This window comes from Lytechinus pictus, chromosome 2, assembly GCF_037042905.1.
Source record: "Lytechinus pictus isolate F3 Inbred chromosome 2, Lp3.0, whole genome shotgun sequence".
Classification (NCBI taxonomy): domain Eukaryota; kingdom Metazoa; phylum Echinodermata; class Echinoidea; order Temnopleuroida; family Toxopneustidae; genus Lytechinus; species Lytechinus pictus.
Genome location: NC_087246.1, coordinates 13,823,104 through 13,841,983, shown reverse-complemented (window position 1 = coordinate 13,841,983; position 18,880 = coordinate 13,823,104). Strand labels below are relative to the sequence as shown.

Here is an 18,880-nt window from a genome sequence, read left to right as displayed (position 1 = left end):
GGGGGGGGGGATATAAATGGATAGGCCTAAGTAATGAATAAGTGATTTATCAAATTCACTTCTCAAATCTTCATTTTCTTTTTTTTTGCATGCATGCCTATTTCTTTATTTTGTGTTTATAGAGAATTAAGGGGGGGGGGCTGTCCTCAGCACCGGCTTGGATGCAAGTTACTCGTCACGAACAAAATTTGTCGAAGAACAAACAACAACAAGTGGGCCTGCTCAATTTGTAACTTCTCTCGCTACTGCATGAGCGACCCGTCGATGTTCTATTTCCGGTAATTCTGAAGGCTATCAAAAGAAGATGTAGAAATGTTCAATCTATAACTTCTCTCTGAAGCCTCAATACCCGGGCTCAAACTACTTCACCTTCTCTCTGAGTGCCTGATTATGAAAATAATTTCAAGTTTATAGGCTCACATGGTCACCCCAATATAAAAAAAAACTGAAAACATTTCTTTAAAAAGCCCCCCCCCCCCCCTCAGTATTCACACCATTAGTATTCACTTCAAATTTGGTATGACTTGCAAGTGGGCGTGCATCCATTATCCATTTCCGGGGTTATACTCTTTCACTTGTAAGAAGAAAACATACATTATACCTTTCATTGTTCGTTCATCACATATTTATGAGACTAGACGTAAAAGAAAAAAAAACCCGATTCATGCCAAAAATTTGAATCAAATATCATATTGCTTTAGTTCAAGATATTTATTGGAGTGGAAAAGACCTTTGACCGATCTCAATATTTTTTTTCATGAGATCATTCGCGAAGTGCTTCGGCGCGTGCATGATATGCACCAATGGTATACGTGTACTATTCGTACACACCTCTTCCATGACAAAATCTGGCTGTACCATTCCGGCATATGAGGAAACCCACTACAAATCGTGACAAATTAATAACATTTCCGTTTTTCCTCTATCATTCAGAAGAGTATATAATGCTAATGGGTAAGTCTCCTACGAGAATTCGTGTCTGTTTTGCTTGAATTTTGCGTACACTTAATATAATACCGACTTAAGATAGGCCTATTATCAAGAGGTGTAGTCATTTCTTGGACAGACAATTCATCGCGGGCAAGATTGCTCGTTTGTAATGGAACTGAGCATGCGCAGTTAGGCCATAACAACACTGTCTACCCAAAAATGGCAGACAGTGGAAGATGTGACCATAATAGTTTAACACATTTCGGGGTGGACAGGAATAACGTTGTACTTCTTTTAGCCAAGGCACTTAAACAAGAGAATGCTGATGTATTTCTAGAAGTGTATGACAACTTGATACCATCTAGTCTTCCTACTGAAGAGGTAAATTTTGTTAAACAAGGATAAATTTTTCACTTTCAGTTCATCCCCTCCACACAGTAAATACACTGCACTGCACTGGCAGTTAAGTGTGTGTGCACAGCACAGGCCACATTCGCAGCCAGGCCCCAGCTAGGCTCCTGGAGTCTCCACTGACTCCAGTGGAGATGTCATATCACTAACGTGCTTAATGAAATCTCCATGGAGCCAGGGACAGGATGCCATTGCTCTAACGCACCGAGGAATTGGGATACAATAAATGTTGCTCCAAAATACTTGTTTTCTTAAGCCAGGCCTTTTGGATTGAGCCCAAACTTGGCAAGTTCCCCCAACTCGGCCCAAGTCCAAGAAAGGCAAGAGTCAAGACAAGTCTGCGCAGTCCCCCTTGCCTTGTCTACGCACATGCGTATCTGCGCTATTCTAAATCTAATTTCTAGTAAAGAAGATACGCAGCGAACACAGACTTTACACATGCACTACATACGGTAGACAGATTATAGATATTCATTAAAAAATCTGACTCAAATTATCAGATTGAACAAAAAATTTTGCCCCATGTCTGCGCAACCATTCACTTTGCATGCAATTCGGGGATTTTGATGAGAAAGGCTGCATTTTGAGGCCGTCACAAGAAATGCCAAAATTTCATTATTTTTCCACCATTGTGAGTCGGATTTTGTAATTAATATCTGTCTATGCATTAGATGTGTAAAGTTTGTGTTCGTTGCGTATCTTCTTTTACTAGAATCGCGCAGATACGCGTATGCGCAGACAAGGGGGACTGCGCAGACTTACATGTAGGGGAACTTGCCATACTCATAAGGAACATTGTATATCTGAAAGATTTTGTGAAAAAGAAATTCATATTAAATTCAAACTGAAGTTGTTAGGTGCGCAGACTTGGGGACCACCATCATAAATGGGCTAGGCCTACAATATTGGTTTGCAACTTTTGGCCAAAAATCATTGTTTTTTTTAGTACAATTACGTTTAAATACATGAAATTATTAAAAGAGGAGCGTTTAGATCTACTCACAGTCTGTTATCGTCACCATCTTGCCGTCTTTGTTATTGTAGCTTAGCTACCAGACACGTATAGAGGGCGACAATATCATGAACAGTGCTAACTTAATCTAAAAGAATACTTGCATCGGCGGATAAATATGAATCTTGCCTTAAAATTTAAAGATTCATGATATTTGTCAGCCGATGCAAGTATTTTTTTTGTATTTTATTATATGAAATGTTGGCAAGAGTTCCATATGCACCCCCACTAAAATTGAAAATAAAAACATGGAGAAGGTTTAGAATAATATATCTAGCCCGATATTAGAACATACATGTATATGATGGGGGAGTGGAAATAAAATATGGCTTTATTCTGTCATATTTCGAACAGGATCTAGTCTGTGTAATTGTCCATAGACATCAGTTTATTTAGTCAGTAAAGGGTCTGTGAGACAAGACTAGTCAAACTATCGGCTGATAATAGTTAAAATACCCCTTCCGGTATCAGCGCTTCTCGCTAGCATAGCGGGAAGAGGTCTTGACATGCAGATAAAACGTGGTGAGTTCGAGTCCCAACTAAGGTGCCAACAGTAAAAAAAATCTGAAGTGAACGAACCGGAAGTCTCAACAATCTTGTTATTTTTGGTGGGGGGTGCATATGGAACTCTTTCTGAAATACGAAATATTCTAATTTTCTCCTCATTGTCAAGTGAAACAATGATTAATTCCTCCCTGAACATGTGGAATTAGCATTGTACAATACCATATGGTTGAGTCAACATGGTCCTTATTGTCAAATCTGTAAAAAATGAAATATTGTATACAATTAAAACAATAAAAACAAAAGAAATAGTGAGTGAGGGTCATCATCAACTGTCTCATTTGCATGTCACTGAGTTGTGCATATAATATAACCGTTTTGTGAAAAATAAGCAAATCTTTAAAATGTCATAACTTTCTTATTTTACGTCTGATTTTGATGATATTTTCAGCATTATGCTAGTTTGATTTTTCTCTATTCAAATCAACATTTTCCTGGGGTGGACTTCACCTTTGATATGACAAATGACCAAAGACTAAACATGCTCCCCTTAAGTACACTTTAGTTTGCTGTTCATAACAATACTTTGGTTTGAAAAAATATATTCAGCTTTCATTTTCTAGGGGGGGTGTCAGTTATCATACAGGGGTTACACATCGCCTGTGGGGCATGGCCCTGGGGAGCGGGTGTGCTGGGGGTGCTTCAGCACCCCCAAGATTTTTTTTTTTTTGCTTGTCAGATTTCTTTGGGCCAAAACGACCTTCATTTTGTAGTGAAAACCTTTTTATTTCTTTGCTTATCATAATACTTTAAGACCAAAACTACATTTTTTTTTTGCTTGTCAAATTTATTCGGACTAAAACGACCTTCATTTCGTAGTGAAGGCCTTTTTTTTTTGCATGTCAAATTTACTGCAGCACCCCCAGCCAAAAAAATCGTTCCCAGGGCCCTGGCTTGCAGGTAGCACATTGCATTAGAAATGTATTGAATAGAGTCTATCAGGTAATCCTTTACTTGGTGAAGAATACAATCTTAAAACAGTCACTGTTGCTTATGCTGGCCATATGGAAGTATTAAGTATTTACATTCACAAATGCATCATATGGCGGAATGCCAGTTGGTGGAATTTAGTTACAAGTACATGTACATGCACATGAATCTCAAATGATTTATATACATGTACATCATTACATACCATGTACATGTAGCCTTGTATATAGCATGCCTAATATGAAGCAATGTCCATTAAGAATGGCTGTTTGAAGGGGAAGCAAACTGACCAACATTTTGTGTGGTCTCTGACAGACTGTGTCACAGTCTGTCAGAGACCACACGTCACTGTGTGCAATTATGAAGTACATGTAGTCTTAAAAATAAACATTTGAGATAATCATCAATAATACAGCTCATAAACTAGCCTTCAATTTAATAGAGAAACTGAAATGTATGTGAGGGGAAAGTACTTACATGTACATACATGTAATATTGCTACCGTGGTATACATACATGCAATTACATGTAATTTTGTATGATTGAATTGAGTGGTGAATTAGATGTTATCATTCAATTTTGGGCATACGACAAGACTACACACACAGCTCTGAATGTAGCATTTTGCTGGCAAGATGTGAGTAGAGAGGACTTATTACAGTGCTATTACAGTTGCTAGTTTGTAGCTGCTTTTAGCTTTCTCAGCATTCAACCAATGAAAATCCTTTCTGCCCAGAAGTGAGGCAAATGAGCAAGTGCATCAATTTCAATACATTCAAATACGCTTGCATTATATATGCTAACATGTCTTTAATCGTTTCAATTTAGTTTAACATTCACCTAGAAATTTTGCTGAAATTGATAACGCAGAGATGAAATAGCCCCACCCTATTTTAAGCGTATTGTTTTTATCTTCAAAGTAACATGGGAGCGAGCACATCATCTATGTTGCAATGGTTAGAAAGCGATGGATTTTTACATAGGCACTGCTCCGTTCGTTGCATATCATCTATACACATGATTAAAAATTAACATTTATCTGAGATGAATATGAAATTTTTAGTCCCAGACTAGAGAGGTTAAATTGATCTCAGAATACCAATTTCATTTTAGAGGTAAAATAAACAATTTCAAGGATAATTGATCTCAGAATACCGCCCATGGTTTTCAGGGAACATGCATGCTTAAATGCTCTTGACGTTTAGCTAAGTATACATACATGTACGTACAGTACCTTGGGTTCATGCATTAAAATGCTGGATTTTTTTTTTGCCAAAGACACTGGATTGAAGGAATATTAAGTACAACAAAATCTGAATTGCACAATTGCTCGCCATTATTTGCATGTATCTCAGGACAGCAAATAAAGCATTATTTTTGTGCAGTTGAAGGGGCATCCTGATCCAAGTTCAACCCAAAATGGAAATTTATTTGAAAAGAATGGAGAAAACATGGCAGTTTTGAAAGAAAAATCACACAAACAATTATTGAAATTTAACTTTGTTCACAGTTGTAAAAACTTATGACCTAGAGTTTTACACATACTCTTGGCATTTCAAAGGGCTGCTTTATAGGTAATGTTATGATGGAGGGTAAAAAGTACATGTAATGTGTATTAAAGCCTATCTTTATTTTAAGTAAACCCCCCAAAGTGCATGTCACTACATGTATTCCATTTCATTAATGGATTATTTTAATGCATGTGCTCCAAGTGGCTGTGGTGTGAAGGATCTAAACTTAAAACGTGTTTTAATTGGATAAATTTACAGATTTTTCGTTACATTTTAATTCGGTTGGGTGCCCGATCAAAATAAAATATCTGCATATTTTTGTCTAGTTTATACCTTCTCAAGCATGGAATGGGTTGAAAATTTCAGTATCTAATCTTTGTCAGTAGCTTTCTAATATAACTACAGAAACTACATATACATATGTACATGTATGTATAAAAGTTTGTGCTCAAATGGCTATTTTAATTAAAAATTAAAACATCACTGAGAGAGTTCACTAGATTTAAATTTAAATCCTAACCGCCATAAAATATGCCATATTTAAATTCTAATGATAAAAAAATGCATTCGATGACGATTGTGCTTGTTTGCATTACTGACCCTTTACCAAAGCTTAAGATGGGCTTTAAGAAAACATTTGCATTGACTTCAGTGGGGCTGATTTGGTATTCATTGATATACTGTATCTTGAGCCAATTAAGCCAATTCTTACCAAATTTGGGCTTTTGATATATTCCATCATGCTCCTCTGAGCTACATGTATATTAAAAAATATATGAAATACAAAATCTGCTTATGATATGATGTCATAGTTCGGTGCGGTATTGTGATTTGCGGAAATACTGAATGTTCACTGCTTGTACTTTGCTTCTGTTTTTTCTATACAGATTGATCGCCTGAAAGAGACAGCAAGACGGATAGCTGAACTACCAGATAAGGAATTTGATATTTTGATTACCGGCTCTGTCACCGACTTTCAGCCTCTGGTATTTGAACAACATCCCTGTGATCCCCCGAAAGCACAGACTGTTTCTTGCCATATGGCTGCCACAGATGAAACTGCAGGCATCAGTGCTGGGGTAGATGGCAAGACTACAGCACTTTCAGTTACTTCTGTCAAGAATGCGTCTGCTGAAGAAAAATCTGATGTCCAATTGAAACATGCAGTGAATGATAAATGTTTGAATAATGTAACCCCTCAAGAAAAGAAGGAAGATGTCAGTCATGTCACTGGCAAGAAGCATGGAACACTAGCAAACAAGGACACTCAAGTTAAAAATGAAATTCATCACAGCAATGTTGATATTGGGGCTAACATATCATTTGGATTAGAACTGAGTGCAACTAGCAGTATTGTGAACAAGCCAAAGGTAGATGAAAAGAACAGTGTTAAAAACACCAATTCAAATAAATTGCTTTCAACAAAGAAAAAATCTTGTGACAGTACTCAAGGAAGTAATGCATCTGCTTCCAGCCCTTCCCCACATACAATAAACAAATTGATGAATCGTGCTGTAGATATAGTTGATGCTTCTGAATTCCCAGAAAGTTCAACGTGTCCTAAACCTGAGTACATTGACAGTGAGCGCCTTGACCATTCTGATGCCGTAGCTTTGAACTATGTGTCAGGCAGTAGTGACTTTAGTCGCCGCAACCTGGGTAATAATGTCGTTGAGAAACCTGTGGAGCGGGAGATGCAGCCTGTGAAACTGCATGTAGATAGCAGTAGGGAGCAAGAGGGACTATGTAGCAGCAAGCTGCCAAAGAACTATGGAAGCATTGAATCTCCTGAAACATCTGCTGGTGTCAATGCTGTTTCATCTCCAGAGGATGAAGTCTCTCCAACTGCAAGCAGTACAGCAGAAGTGCTTGGTGATGGTATTGGCTTAGGGGGTCCCGAAATGGCAGATGAACCCACCAAGAAGAAGAGAAAAAGGAAAAAGAAAAAGAAAGGTCAGTTGATTGTATTCCGTTGTATTTCGAGTATAGCTGAGACGGTACAGTTGAACAGACAAATTCCTGACTGTTTCTTTCGGGTCTAGGTTTGATTTTATCATTATTGGTGTAACAATTAATAGTAAATGTAAAAGGAATTAAAAATCTAAGCTGGTTTAGAGCGATTAAAATTTCGCTATTTACATGTATATTCGCATTTTCTCATTTTAAATTTCAAACTTTAAATGAAAAAATTATAGAAAGATTATTTGCATGCATGATTTGTCAATTTCATGGTTAAATTTATCAGTCTCGAATGTTATGATATCCTGTTTTTGCAGGCTTCCAATCATATTTGTTATCAATTTCATCCTGACCCGGGATGGTGCTAAAGCTTACAGTATGTGAGCAGCTTCCCTCATTGAAAACCGTTTTTGTATCATAAATTTGCCAGCTTTCCTTTAGGTCTGATTTTTCACATATGGGTATTTATATTATATTAGATGGCCCAGAATGGACTACCAGAGATATTCCAAGAGTTTTAGCAAATATTCCATGAATCAAAGATGAGTGGAATATTTCTGGTATCCATAAATAAAGTCATCTAATATATTATTATCTACATGTATCCCACCCCCCAGGAAAATTTTTGATTGAGCTACTCGATGTCACTTACCACAAACAGTTACCGTAACTACAGCCTCACTTCATAAGATCAATTTGATAAATGTGACTTACTGTACATGTAGTTGATGTCTTTTAGTATCATTGGCATCTTGCAGTTTGAACTACATGTACTTCCTCAGTTTTTATAAACCAATTATGAAATTGAACATATTTGTCTTGGGATATTATAGATGTGCAAGACACATTTTTAATTTTATGCATGTGTTAGAAATTGTTTTGCCAGTGTAACAACATGTTATATGGCAAAAATTAGGTAAACTACTTTATCATTTTTTTTTACTTTTAACGAATTCTCATGAAATTTGGCTGACACATTGGTCTTGGGGTGAAGATGGGCAAGACATATTTTATTCCTTGTGTTGGAAATTGCATTACCATGGAAACGGCATAGAGTGGGGGTATTAATCACCTTCAGTGATATTTTTTTATTTTTTTTTGGGGGGGGGTTGTTAAATTTAGGTATGTCTTTTAAACTTGAGAATGGTATCTTCTGAAGGGGGATTCATAATTGGTTGTGGTCCTATTTTAGGCTGTTTCGATTGTTAAAAAAATATTGTAAACCAATAGTGATAGCTCCTTTGTACATGTTCTTTGAATGTTCAATCTCATGATATACAGAGAAGTCATTAACACGAGTTGTATTTTGTTATCATATTTCTGCAGGAAATACTGAAGCAGATCCAGGTGGAACAGCCAACTCATCTGATCATGAGAACAAAGCACTTACATCACCGGGCACATCTGGGGCAGAAGACAGTAATAAAATAACAGATGCAGTCTCACAATCTTCGTCCAATTTAAAAACTCTGAATGGACCCAGTGGAGCACCTTCTAAATCATCTGCACCTTCAACGAAGAATAAGAAAACAGAAAACAAAAATGACAAGAAACAGACAAATAATGCAAAGAAACTAGTGGATTCAACTCTTGAAGACAACAAAGCCATCAACAAATCAGACAAGAGAGTTTCTTCTGGGAAGCCTGACCGGCCAAAATCACTAGACATGTCAGATAAAGATGATGCTCTAAGGACTACACATCAATCTTCAAATGATAAAAAGCCTTTAAATGATAAGTTGGTTAAATTAGATGGTGATAAAAGTGCTGCAAAGGAAGTCAATACATCTGATAATGAATCAGAAAGTGGAAATGATGCAGGAAAAAGCAGCGAGGATACAAGTATAAAGGCAAGCCAAGAGAGCTCCATGGACGAGAATTTTCGTGATGAAGATGAAGCAAATGGTAGTGAGTGGCAAACATATGGAATAAAGAAGAGCAAGAGGAGGGCATATGCTGCAGAGGATAGATACAGTTTTAGACCTTCACCTGCAGATAACCTCCGACGCTCTTATTACAGTGGACCATTTGATCCTAAATTACGTAAATCCAGCAGTGAGCCATCGGGCATGTCCAAATGGATGGATGTGAGCGATAATAGACCAGTACATAGGCATGCTTCCTTTTCCCGCCACCATAATCTGAGAGAGGAGTTTCACAGCTTATCGCCTAGACCAGACAGTATACCTACAGACGAGAGTGCTGAGAAACCTCCCCCACCAGTTTCTGCCAACTCTTATGCAGCCAAACTTAAAGCTAAACCACCTGTTCCTCCTAGTGGGAGTGTTAAAAAAACCCAGGAAAATCAGCTCATTGTTGGAGATCAGCAGGAAAGCAAAGCGGATGATAGTCCATGTAAAACACTTTCAGTTTCTCTTACTTGTAGTGCAACAGATGGCAGAGAACAGCAACAAGACCCTCCTTTGATAAAGCCACCAGAAGTAAAGGACAATTTTGAAACAAAGTCTTCTACATCATCTACTACTGGAGAATTGGACAGTCAGACTGATCTTAGTGATATTCCTGCCAAAGCATATGGTAGTGGTGTAGTTGGTGCTGCGACAGCTGCCAAATCAGCAAGTCTCCCACGTGATATGGGCCGTATACCGGATGCCGAGTTGCCAAAACTGGACAATACAAGTGCAGATAATGTTGTGCAATATCTTGACTTGCAATGCTCCAATGACACTTACGCAGCACGCCTTAAACAAAGCATTAACAAGTCAACAGACACTAAAACACTGAGTAAAGTACTTAGCACCCAGCAGGATACATCAAAAGCTAGTGATGATATGAAACCAGCTAGGGCAAGTAAACTAGAGAGCAGCCATAAAGCTGTAAGCCTCGACTCTGCACCACCTGCTCCGGCAGTGGTGCCCAAGAAATCATCTAGTGCCAATACTAAAGACAAGGACAGTATGCGGACAGTCAAATCTGAAACTAGCCTTAACTTGACGTCAGAGGGTACTCCTGTCATCCAGGACAACTCCTTCCCTTTTGAAGCAGTGCCAGCTGATAGCTTTGACATTACGTTTGGTTCAGTGAAATTCTGCGAGAGTGATTTCGAACTGATTGATGATGTGACGCAAAGCAACCAACAGCCAAAGGGTAAATCTGATTCCAAGCCTGTGCCTCAACCCTCTCCTGTCAATAACCCAGAGAATCAAACCAATGCCAGCTCTCCATCTCCACCTCCTAACCAGGTCAGTTGTGCTGATCTGGAAAAGGCTTGGATTTCCAAGAGTCCCCAGAACATTGACAAAAGTGACAATCACCATATCCGGAAGACTACTCCGGACAGTACCTCTACAGTGCCATCAGTACCTGCAAGCCTTGCTGCCATTCTTGCAAGTGGCAATAAGAACAATATCCCTCATACCACAGTGGGAGAGAATAATAACCTGAAGAAGAAGTCGATGGATCGAGAGCAATATTGGACAGCCAGATTCAACCACTCGGAATTGGCAGATATGCTTCAGAAAGGTAAGTTAATTATTGATTAATTCATTTAAAATGAAGAAAACTTTGATCATGATACCATGCACAAGTCAAACTAATTATTAAAAAGAGAATGATTGAATGTAGAATATGGAAAAGCTTTTGCCCAAAATTATAAAGAGAATAATGCCATTATTTTATGTGCATGATGTAAAAACTATGTTGTGATTTTAAATTCATTCAAGTTTGTTTCATATTTCATTTAAAAAATGGACTTCAAGGTTTAAGGAATTCCTTATTATTTAACTATTAATACTAAATACATGTACTTTGGAAATGATGAGGATAATTGGAGAGATTTCATTGAAAATTTTACATTAATCTTTGACCAACGTATCTAAAGATGCTATGGTATGAGAACTCTATCACTACTTTTTACCTTGTCACTGATTTGCTATTATTCATCATACAGTGTATTTAATAAAAAAGGCTTTCATTCAGAATTCAGACAGACTGCACATGTACATGTTTATTGATTTTTTTTACCAGGATATCCCCTGTCTAAGTGATTTATTCAACTCATTAACTTCACATTGAAGAAGTTTATGCTTGTGTTAAAATGCCACCTATAACAGAAACTATGCAAGCTATAAAGCATTACAATGTCATGGTAAATCAAAAAGGTCTGAAGATAAATTGCAGGCTTAAAGGTTTAATGGTAATGTATACAAAGCTGGAGTATTGTATTTAGCATTATATAATACATATGTAACTATTTTAGATATACAGTTGGTATTGAAATCAATACTAACCATTTTACTTATATTTTTTATCTTTTATTTCTACCACACAGAATGGGAGAAGTTGAATTTTGAGCTGACCAAGCAGTCATCCAAGGTTGTGGTCTATGAAGAAGAATAGGACTTTCTATGAGATGTTGTCTTTAAAACATAACGTAATGAATCTAATGCATGCTATCATGTGTCATTGTTTGTGTGTAAATTTTGTCCAAATTCTTGAGAAAACAAACATAATATTTTCTTCGTTCTTACAACTATTTTGTCTGTTATATTTTTCACGTTTGCTTTAGTTTGATACATTGATATGTTATGTTCTTGCAGTATGAATTTAAATTGTGATTTGTGTGATCCAGTACAATGATCCATGTGTGAAAGAATATAAACTTTCAAAAGTTGGTGTTTAGAAGCATTGCATACTATTTGATGCTGTTATGATTGATCACATAAATCTTTGAATACGGAATATTCCCCTATGCTCTCGAGCAGTTGATATCAATTTTTTTTCAAACTCAACATGGACATAGAATCTGAGGGTTGTGAGAGAAGTAAGTTCTTTTCACAGATGTAGCTCAGGGAGCATTTAATAATAGGACTTGTTGGATGTTTTATATGACAGGTCCTGTTTTATCTGATGGTTACCATAGTTACCATGCTACACAGCCAATCAAAATCAAGGAGAGTTGTCAGATTTGACAACTTGTCGGATGAAAAATGTTGATGAAATGCTATCTTGGCATGCAGATTTGCTTCATGAAAGAAATGTTGTCTAATGTATGACTGTTGAGGCAAAAAAAAAATCTATAATGAGACTTGTATTTAAGAGAATGGGGACATATCCGTTTGTCATCTCAGCAGTGTGTAGTCTGTAGCTTGCTAAGCAAAAATCTCACATATTTCACCTGAAATTTGAAAATTTCAAAATTCAATGCTACATGTAGATTTACTTAAACTCGTTGGGAATCATCTTAATGAAAGTTGGATATGTTTATTCCCTCTTTCATTAAACTTGTTCAAACAATTGCTACAATTATTTTGCTTATTTGCTCTGAGCCAATCAATAACATGATTTCAGTGATGTATGGCGGTAGCTTTTACACTCATCTTTTATCTTTTTAAAAAAGATAATGTATATTTGACTAGTACCCTGTTCATATGTCCAATACAGCATCATTATTGTAAATATTACTCATATAGGCAGTTTAAGGGTAAGCACTGTCAAATCCCTGTCAAATGTATGCTATTAAAAAAAAAACACAAAATTTCTAGTTATCCTGGCATTCATACTGTTCCCCGCTTACCGGGGGACGGTCAGTCATTCTTTTTATGATTGAGTGTTCACATGTGCCCCAATCTTCAGGGGACAGGTCATGGCTGACTGCCATGCATGTGGAAGCAGTTCATTGTTTCCGCATTTTGTGCTGCGCCCCATCGGAATGTCGCACTGAATGGCATAGTTCAGTGGAATATCGCCTATCCTTCCATTAACCAGGGGGAAAAATTGGGAAACAAAGCATTTTTCTCTTGAGCGTTCAGACTGAGTTTTTTTGGAGATGTCCCGGTAAGTGCGAGATAGTTTGAACACAGTGATTATAGTATTTTGACTGGAGTATCTGAATGAGTCAGCCAGAATGCTGCAATAAAATACAGAAATTTTATGTGTTCCTATTTACAATGTGGCATATGTGAACAGGGTATGATTATAGTTTGGACAATGAAGAGGGTGGTAGTTGCCCTGCTCTGAATACAGCTTGATGTTTTTGCTAAAAGTATTGCTTTGTATATTTTTTTGAGATATTATTTTTATTCATCCGAGAAGGATTTTCATGAAAAAAATTACAATTTATCTTAAAGTGTAAAATCTAATAAAATAATAATTGTGGTAATAAGGGCAGTAGACCGTTTATAGTTTATTTAATATTAAGTAATGAATTGGGATCAAATCCCAATTCAAGATTTCCTAATTCTTGATTCTACATACAAATTTTAAATTCATTATAATTTGTTCAAATTTAGATTATTTTTTAATGTTAGGGGTTTCAGAAGTATATGATTCTCTTAGATATTGCGGGCTCAAGTGCAAGTGACCTTTTTATGTACATTTTGTTTCAGATTTTGTATGAAAATTTGTTTGTTTTGATTATGTTGTGTTTTTGACATCACTTTGTTAAATGCCAAAGAAATCTTCCTTTTGGTTTTGAGATAAATGGCCCAAGGTCCTTTTGAGTATGACCCAAACGAGGCCAGTAATTTTACAGCAAGTAGCAGGTCTTTGCATAAGTAGGAATCAGATATAAGCTATCAAACATCAGTACAATGTGAGATGTAGTCTTTGACATGTTGAGAAGTGCCACTTTGGTTACGTCCTAGTTATAGCCAGTCATAGCCAGTCGTATAACCATTGCAAAGGTGCTGACGAAGTGCTTTCCTTGTACAACTGTTGCTTGTTCTAAAGATGGAAAATTTTATATTGTGAACTACAGTATTTTGATACACATCCTCCACCTACACATGTCTCCATCTTGTGTTTTGGCAGAATAGAATATGATTTTTCTCCTGCCAAATTCATCAATTTTCTGAACTTGCTGATTAAAATGGGATGCTTCATGGATATTTAATCAGGTCGGTGAATGAAGGGAGCCACTTCCCCTGATAATGTCCTTTTTAAAGGATGTTTGTAATGTGTAAATGGATTGCAGATGAAAGCCACAAACATCCATAGCATGTTCTGTGTGATCTGCTGACTAATATAGGATAAATGAAAACAAATAAGAAGAGATGTGTATTATACATTCACCTTTTAATGATCAAAGGCATTCTCATGAAGAAAAGTCTAAAATTAAGAAATGATGTGGGAAAACAAGTGATAGGGTAGATATAACAGCAGTCTTTGAAAATCTTCTGAACTGATGGCATGAATGGAGATTCCAGAATGCCTCTCTATTTCTAGATAGATTGTTGGGTAAAAGCAATTTTTGTCACTTTTGGTATTATCTTGTTGGTTCCTTTCTTCAGATCTCTTCATTGTCAAGAAGATTGGGTTATGTTTCTGGAGATTGCATAATAAAATATATCTTGTGATTTGGTGTGTCGAGCAGGTCATGTCATATCTGGGAGCTTGTGTCGTTATTCTTCCTATGACATCACCAATAGTACCATGTGACTAATGTGTCTCAAAGGTTGTGTCACATCTATAAGGTTACATTATGTCACATTTCTTCACTTCACATCATCACAGAACTCATGTGACTTGGGTTTTCTAGAAGGTGATGTCACAATTGTTCATCTCTCACCCTCAAAAGACCTCTTCTGTTCTTGCTGCTTCCTATCTCAAGATGCTGTCTTATTAAAACCCACTGGGATCATTGTGATTTTTAATATATTGTATGGATTTCCTTTCCTGTCTGTTAGATCCAATGTACATGTATTTCTATTTTATTTCTCTTTGAAAGAAAGTACTAAAAGTAGGTTGCACACTCATGTATATAGATATATGAAGAAGGAGGATTAGCTTTGACTTGCGATACTTTTGCATTATGCAACTGGCAGATTGCGTGAAGGAAAGAGAGCTTTTGTAGTATTGGAGGAAAAATTTGGTTGAGAAATAGATTTTTGTTGTGGAGAGAAAGATAATGTAATATGCAACAAAAAGAAGAAGCAATTTTAGCTTTTTGTATCATAGAATCTTATCTTCTAACATGTTGCAATATGTTGTGTAAATTGTACATGTTTTCTTGTGAACACCTGTACAGGTTCATCTGCACCCAATGGATGTTAAATCAGAGACAGTGATGATAAACATTGGGTGTGAAAATTGTAGAATTATAAAACAAAGTGTTGAGAGAAGTGTGTGATCAGAGAGGGGTTTGGAAAAAAAAAATATTTTTGTACAGTGTAAGCTTTACATGTGTTATCACAAAAAGGCGAAGAAGCAGAAAATAAGCAAACTGTTTATTGATAATTTGCAAAAGAAGAATAAGTTAATCTCTATAAATTAATTACTTAAAGTTGTAAAAGGAAAAAGTTTAGTTATATAGTTATGAAGTTTACCAGGGGTTTGAAAAACTTACTTTTATTTTGAGGATATGTTTCTTTTCTTGACAAATTTTTCTTAGATATGAGGCATGAAAATGTAAGGTTTGAAAAAAAAAATGAAAAAAATATTTTGCTGGCATAATTGCATGTCTTGCATCCCTATTCTTTATTTTGTGCATATATGTAAGGCATTGACTAGCATTTACAAAGATCTTATTTAAAAAAGAAAATACTTAATTTGGATTCATGTTGTATTTAATATTGTTCATATGACTAAAATTTCACACAGAAAAAAAGCTATATCGGGAATAATGTTGATCTTTTTTATTTTGAAATTCCGCTCTCGCAGCGGTTGATTCAAGCAGTGACTATGACAGTACATGTACATGGTTCCAGAGAGTTAGCATGACACTTGGCTAAAAAAATATATATTTAGTCAAGCTCAATGGTAATTGTAATTTGATGTTACAATATTAGGACAAAGCTCTGATGTCTATACAACTGAGAATCTAGTCCTAAAATATTGTGAATCTTGTCAAAGTTTGATTACCATGGTTTTTTTTTCTTTTCAAAGAGGCTTAAGACACTAACAATGTACGTTGGAATTTCTCGCCCCAAATATGCATATTCCAGGCATTAGCTATGACTGGATACCTTTTAATTCCTGGATTAGATGGTGGCTAATGTGTATTCTTGCTTTGCTCAAAGGCCTCAATGGGATTTGAAATTTGGAAATAATTGTTCATAGGTCCTTAACTACTACATGTAAGCTGCACACAGGTTATAAGTTCCTCCTTCCCCCAAGTTTGGGAAGAAATTGCTTGTAAATTAGTGCATCATGTTCATTTGATACAAAGGTAAAGATTAAGTACAAATGAAAAATCAACTATACAGTGCAATTGGTTACTGGTCAGTCTTATGAACAAGACGTACACCTCCATAGTTCATGAAATCATGGACCTATTACGTGATGAAATCAACAAAATATGTCATATGTATAAACATACTGTGCTTTATTTGCCTTAATAATATGTTTGAGGAGATTTGTTTCTAATAAGGTCTCTATGAATTTTTACTAGTGAACGCTGTGATATAGCCAATGAGATGGAGTTGGAAGAAACCTTGCAAGATGACAATGATCACAAAATTAGTGCTAGTTACACATGTGAATATACTGATAATAGGGTAAATAGGAAGAAAACCATTGTTGATGTAGTTGAAAAATAAACACATTTTGACCACATTTTATATCTAAGCATTTGTTCGGTCCCATTTTAAATATGCATGCACAACTTTTTTTCACTTGCAGATGTTAGTTGTTGCACCATTAACAGATATTTGAGCTACACAAAGTCCTATTATATCATTATGGTACATGTAAAATGAAATTAAAATCCTTCCATTTCTCTTGTTTGTTTCTGAAAATTTAAAAACAAAAGTTTCATGAAGTTGAACTTATTACTGGAAGGAGATATGTTAGCAATTTCATGAATTTTCATGAACATTTATTTCAATAAAAAAAAATCTTCTTATTCAAATTAACTTTATGATTATACCTGTATTTCAAAATCATTATTTGAATTGAAAAAGTTTTTCACTTAATTTTATATTGAATTACTTGTATCTGTTTTGAAAGATATTTGCTTTTGAGAAAAAAAATGTGAAAAGAAAAAAAAGGAAGATTATTACCAGTAGGTTGCTTGGCAAATGGCAATCATACCGAAGTTTGTATGTCCCGTACAAGTTATAAGGAATGAGTTTGCCATAATGTACACATCATAGTATGAAAGTCTTTAAATTACGATATTTCACCACAGAAATATATGTTTTTGTACAAAATTCTTGATGAGCTGTTTTCACTTAAATGGTTAAAAATGCGATGCTTAAAATTTGCCATGCTTAATTTCAGTATTTGATAAGTACATGTATAAGTTTATACTTCTGCTTTAGAAAAAATTGTTTTGATTTTTAAATGAGTAAGATGACCATGTATGCATGTAGGGTCATAGGTTGTTTTTGCTAGTAATCTTCAGACAATATATGAATGTCTTATTTAAATCATAAAAATCAGATAAAATTAAAAATCAAATGTATGCAAATGCTTCCAATAATAAAAAAAGGGGACAGGCTGTGTGACTAAGGTATTTTTAGATTTTTTCAGAAAATGAATGTTATAATACTGCGAGTCGTATAAGCTAGGCTTAAACTCTTGGCTCTCCTCGCGCCATGTCATTTACTGATGATGATTATGATATTCATGTCTTTTTGATCAACAACTCATTAAAATTGCATTGATTCTAATGATTATGATTATGGTTTTAGCATAGGGAAAGAATTGGTAATAAGATTCTCTGTCTGAATTTTTTTATATTTTATAACCTTATATTTTGCAGTGTAATTTCACTTTCTATGTGGTATATTTGTAATGAACATGAATATTTTATTGTTTTTTTTGTTTTCAGCATTTCCTTCACGCAATCTAATGTTTATGACACTTTTTGTTTGTTTGTTTGTATGCATGTGAGTGTATGGATTGCAGAACTGGTTTTGAACACTGCACTAAAATAATTTTATCATGAATCTTGACTCTTCATCTGTCTGCTTTCCATAAATAATCCAATAAGCCAGCATTGTTTTGACTGAACTTCCTATTTTTAAAAAATTGTTTTTATTTCCACAAGCTAATTGTTGATTTCATTGCCTTTTCAAGAAATGTCTATCTATTCGCTTTACAACTTCAGGAACCAATTTAGACAAATTTCATGTTAGATGTTCGGAAAGATGCAGGTAATATTTCATCCATGACTATTCTTAAGTACATGTAATGTAGATGTGCTACTTTTACTAGATTTCATACTGTTTATTATCAAAGATTTTGCTATATTATTTGCTATTTTTTGTTTGTTCCCGCCATTAGAATAAAGCAGTTGAATGTTTGATTGTGTGAATCAATTTGTGCAAATTAACATTTCTAGGCACGTGTCTAAAATACGTGTGTATATTAGAGATCGTCACATTTTTTGATTACTCGCAAACTTCCTAGGATCTCACCTTAACCACAGGGACTATCAAGTTTGATAGTCCAAAGCCATTTTTAAGAGCAGAATCTTCATATATTGTATTAAAACGAAACCAAACCATATTCGTAATAACATGGATGCTCATAGTATACTCCGATTAGCTCCAATTGTACATCATCTTATATCAAGATTATGTTTATAATTTGTTTCCATGCCAAGACTAGACAGGTCTTGGGACTTCGGGGCCTGTTATTCTCATCCCATTGGATCACA

General features: G+C 35.5%; 1 protein-coding gene across 2 annotated transcripts; it reads left to right on the top strand.

Annotated features, from left to right (window-relative positions):
* Nucleotides 1-528: 528 nt before the first annotated feature.
* LOC129254766 (dentin sialophosphoprotein-like) lies at nt 529-16,777 on the top strand. 2 transcript variants are annotated; one of them, XM_054893285.2, is made up of 4 exons: nt 529-954; nt 6,246-7,311; nt 8,644-10,800; nt 11,609-16,777. In XM_054893285.2, the coding sequence occupies exons 2-4, from the start codon at nt 6,399-6,401 to the stop codon at nt 11,674-11,676; spliced, it is 3,138 nt and encodes a 1,045-aa protein (XP_054749260.1). In that variant the 5' UTR covers nt 529-954; nt 6,246-6,398; the 3' UTR covers nt 11,677-16,777. The 2 variants fall into 2 exon arrangements, with proteins under 2 accessions (XP_054749260.1, XP_054749259.1); XM_054893284.2 differs by lacking the exon at nt 529-954 and adding an exon at nt 1,079-1,311.
* The last annotated feature ends 2,103 nt before the right edge of the window (nt 16,778-18,880 follow it).

Coding starts and splice junctions, on each gene's coding strand:
- LOC129254766 (XM_054893284.2), top strand. CDS start 1,150: ATGGCAGACAGTGGAAGATGTGACCATAATAGTTTAACACATTTCGGG. Junction 1,312..6,245: donor CTAGTCTTCCTACTGAAGAG/GTAAATTTTGTT, acceptor TTTTCTATACAG/ATTGATCGCCTGAAAGAGAC. Junction 10,801..11,608: donor GGCAGATATGCTTCAGAAAG/GTAAGTTAATTA, acceptor TCTACCACACAG/AATGGGAGAAGTTGAATTTT.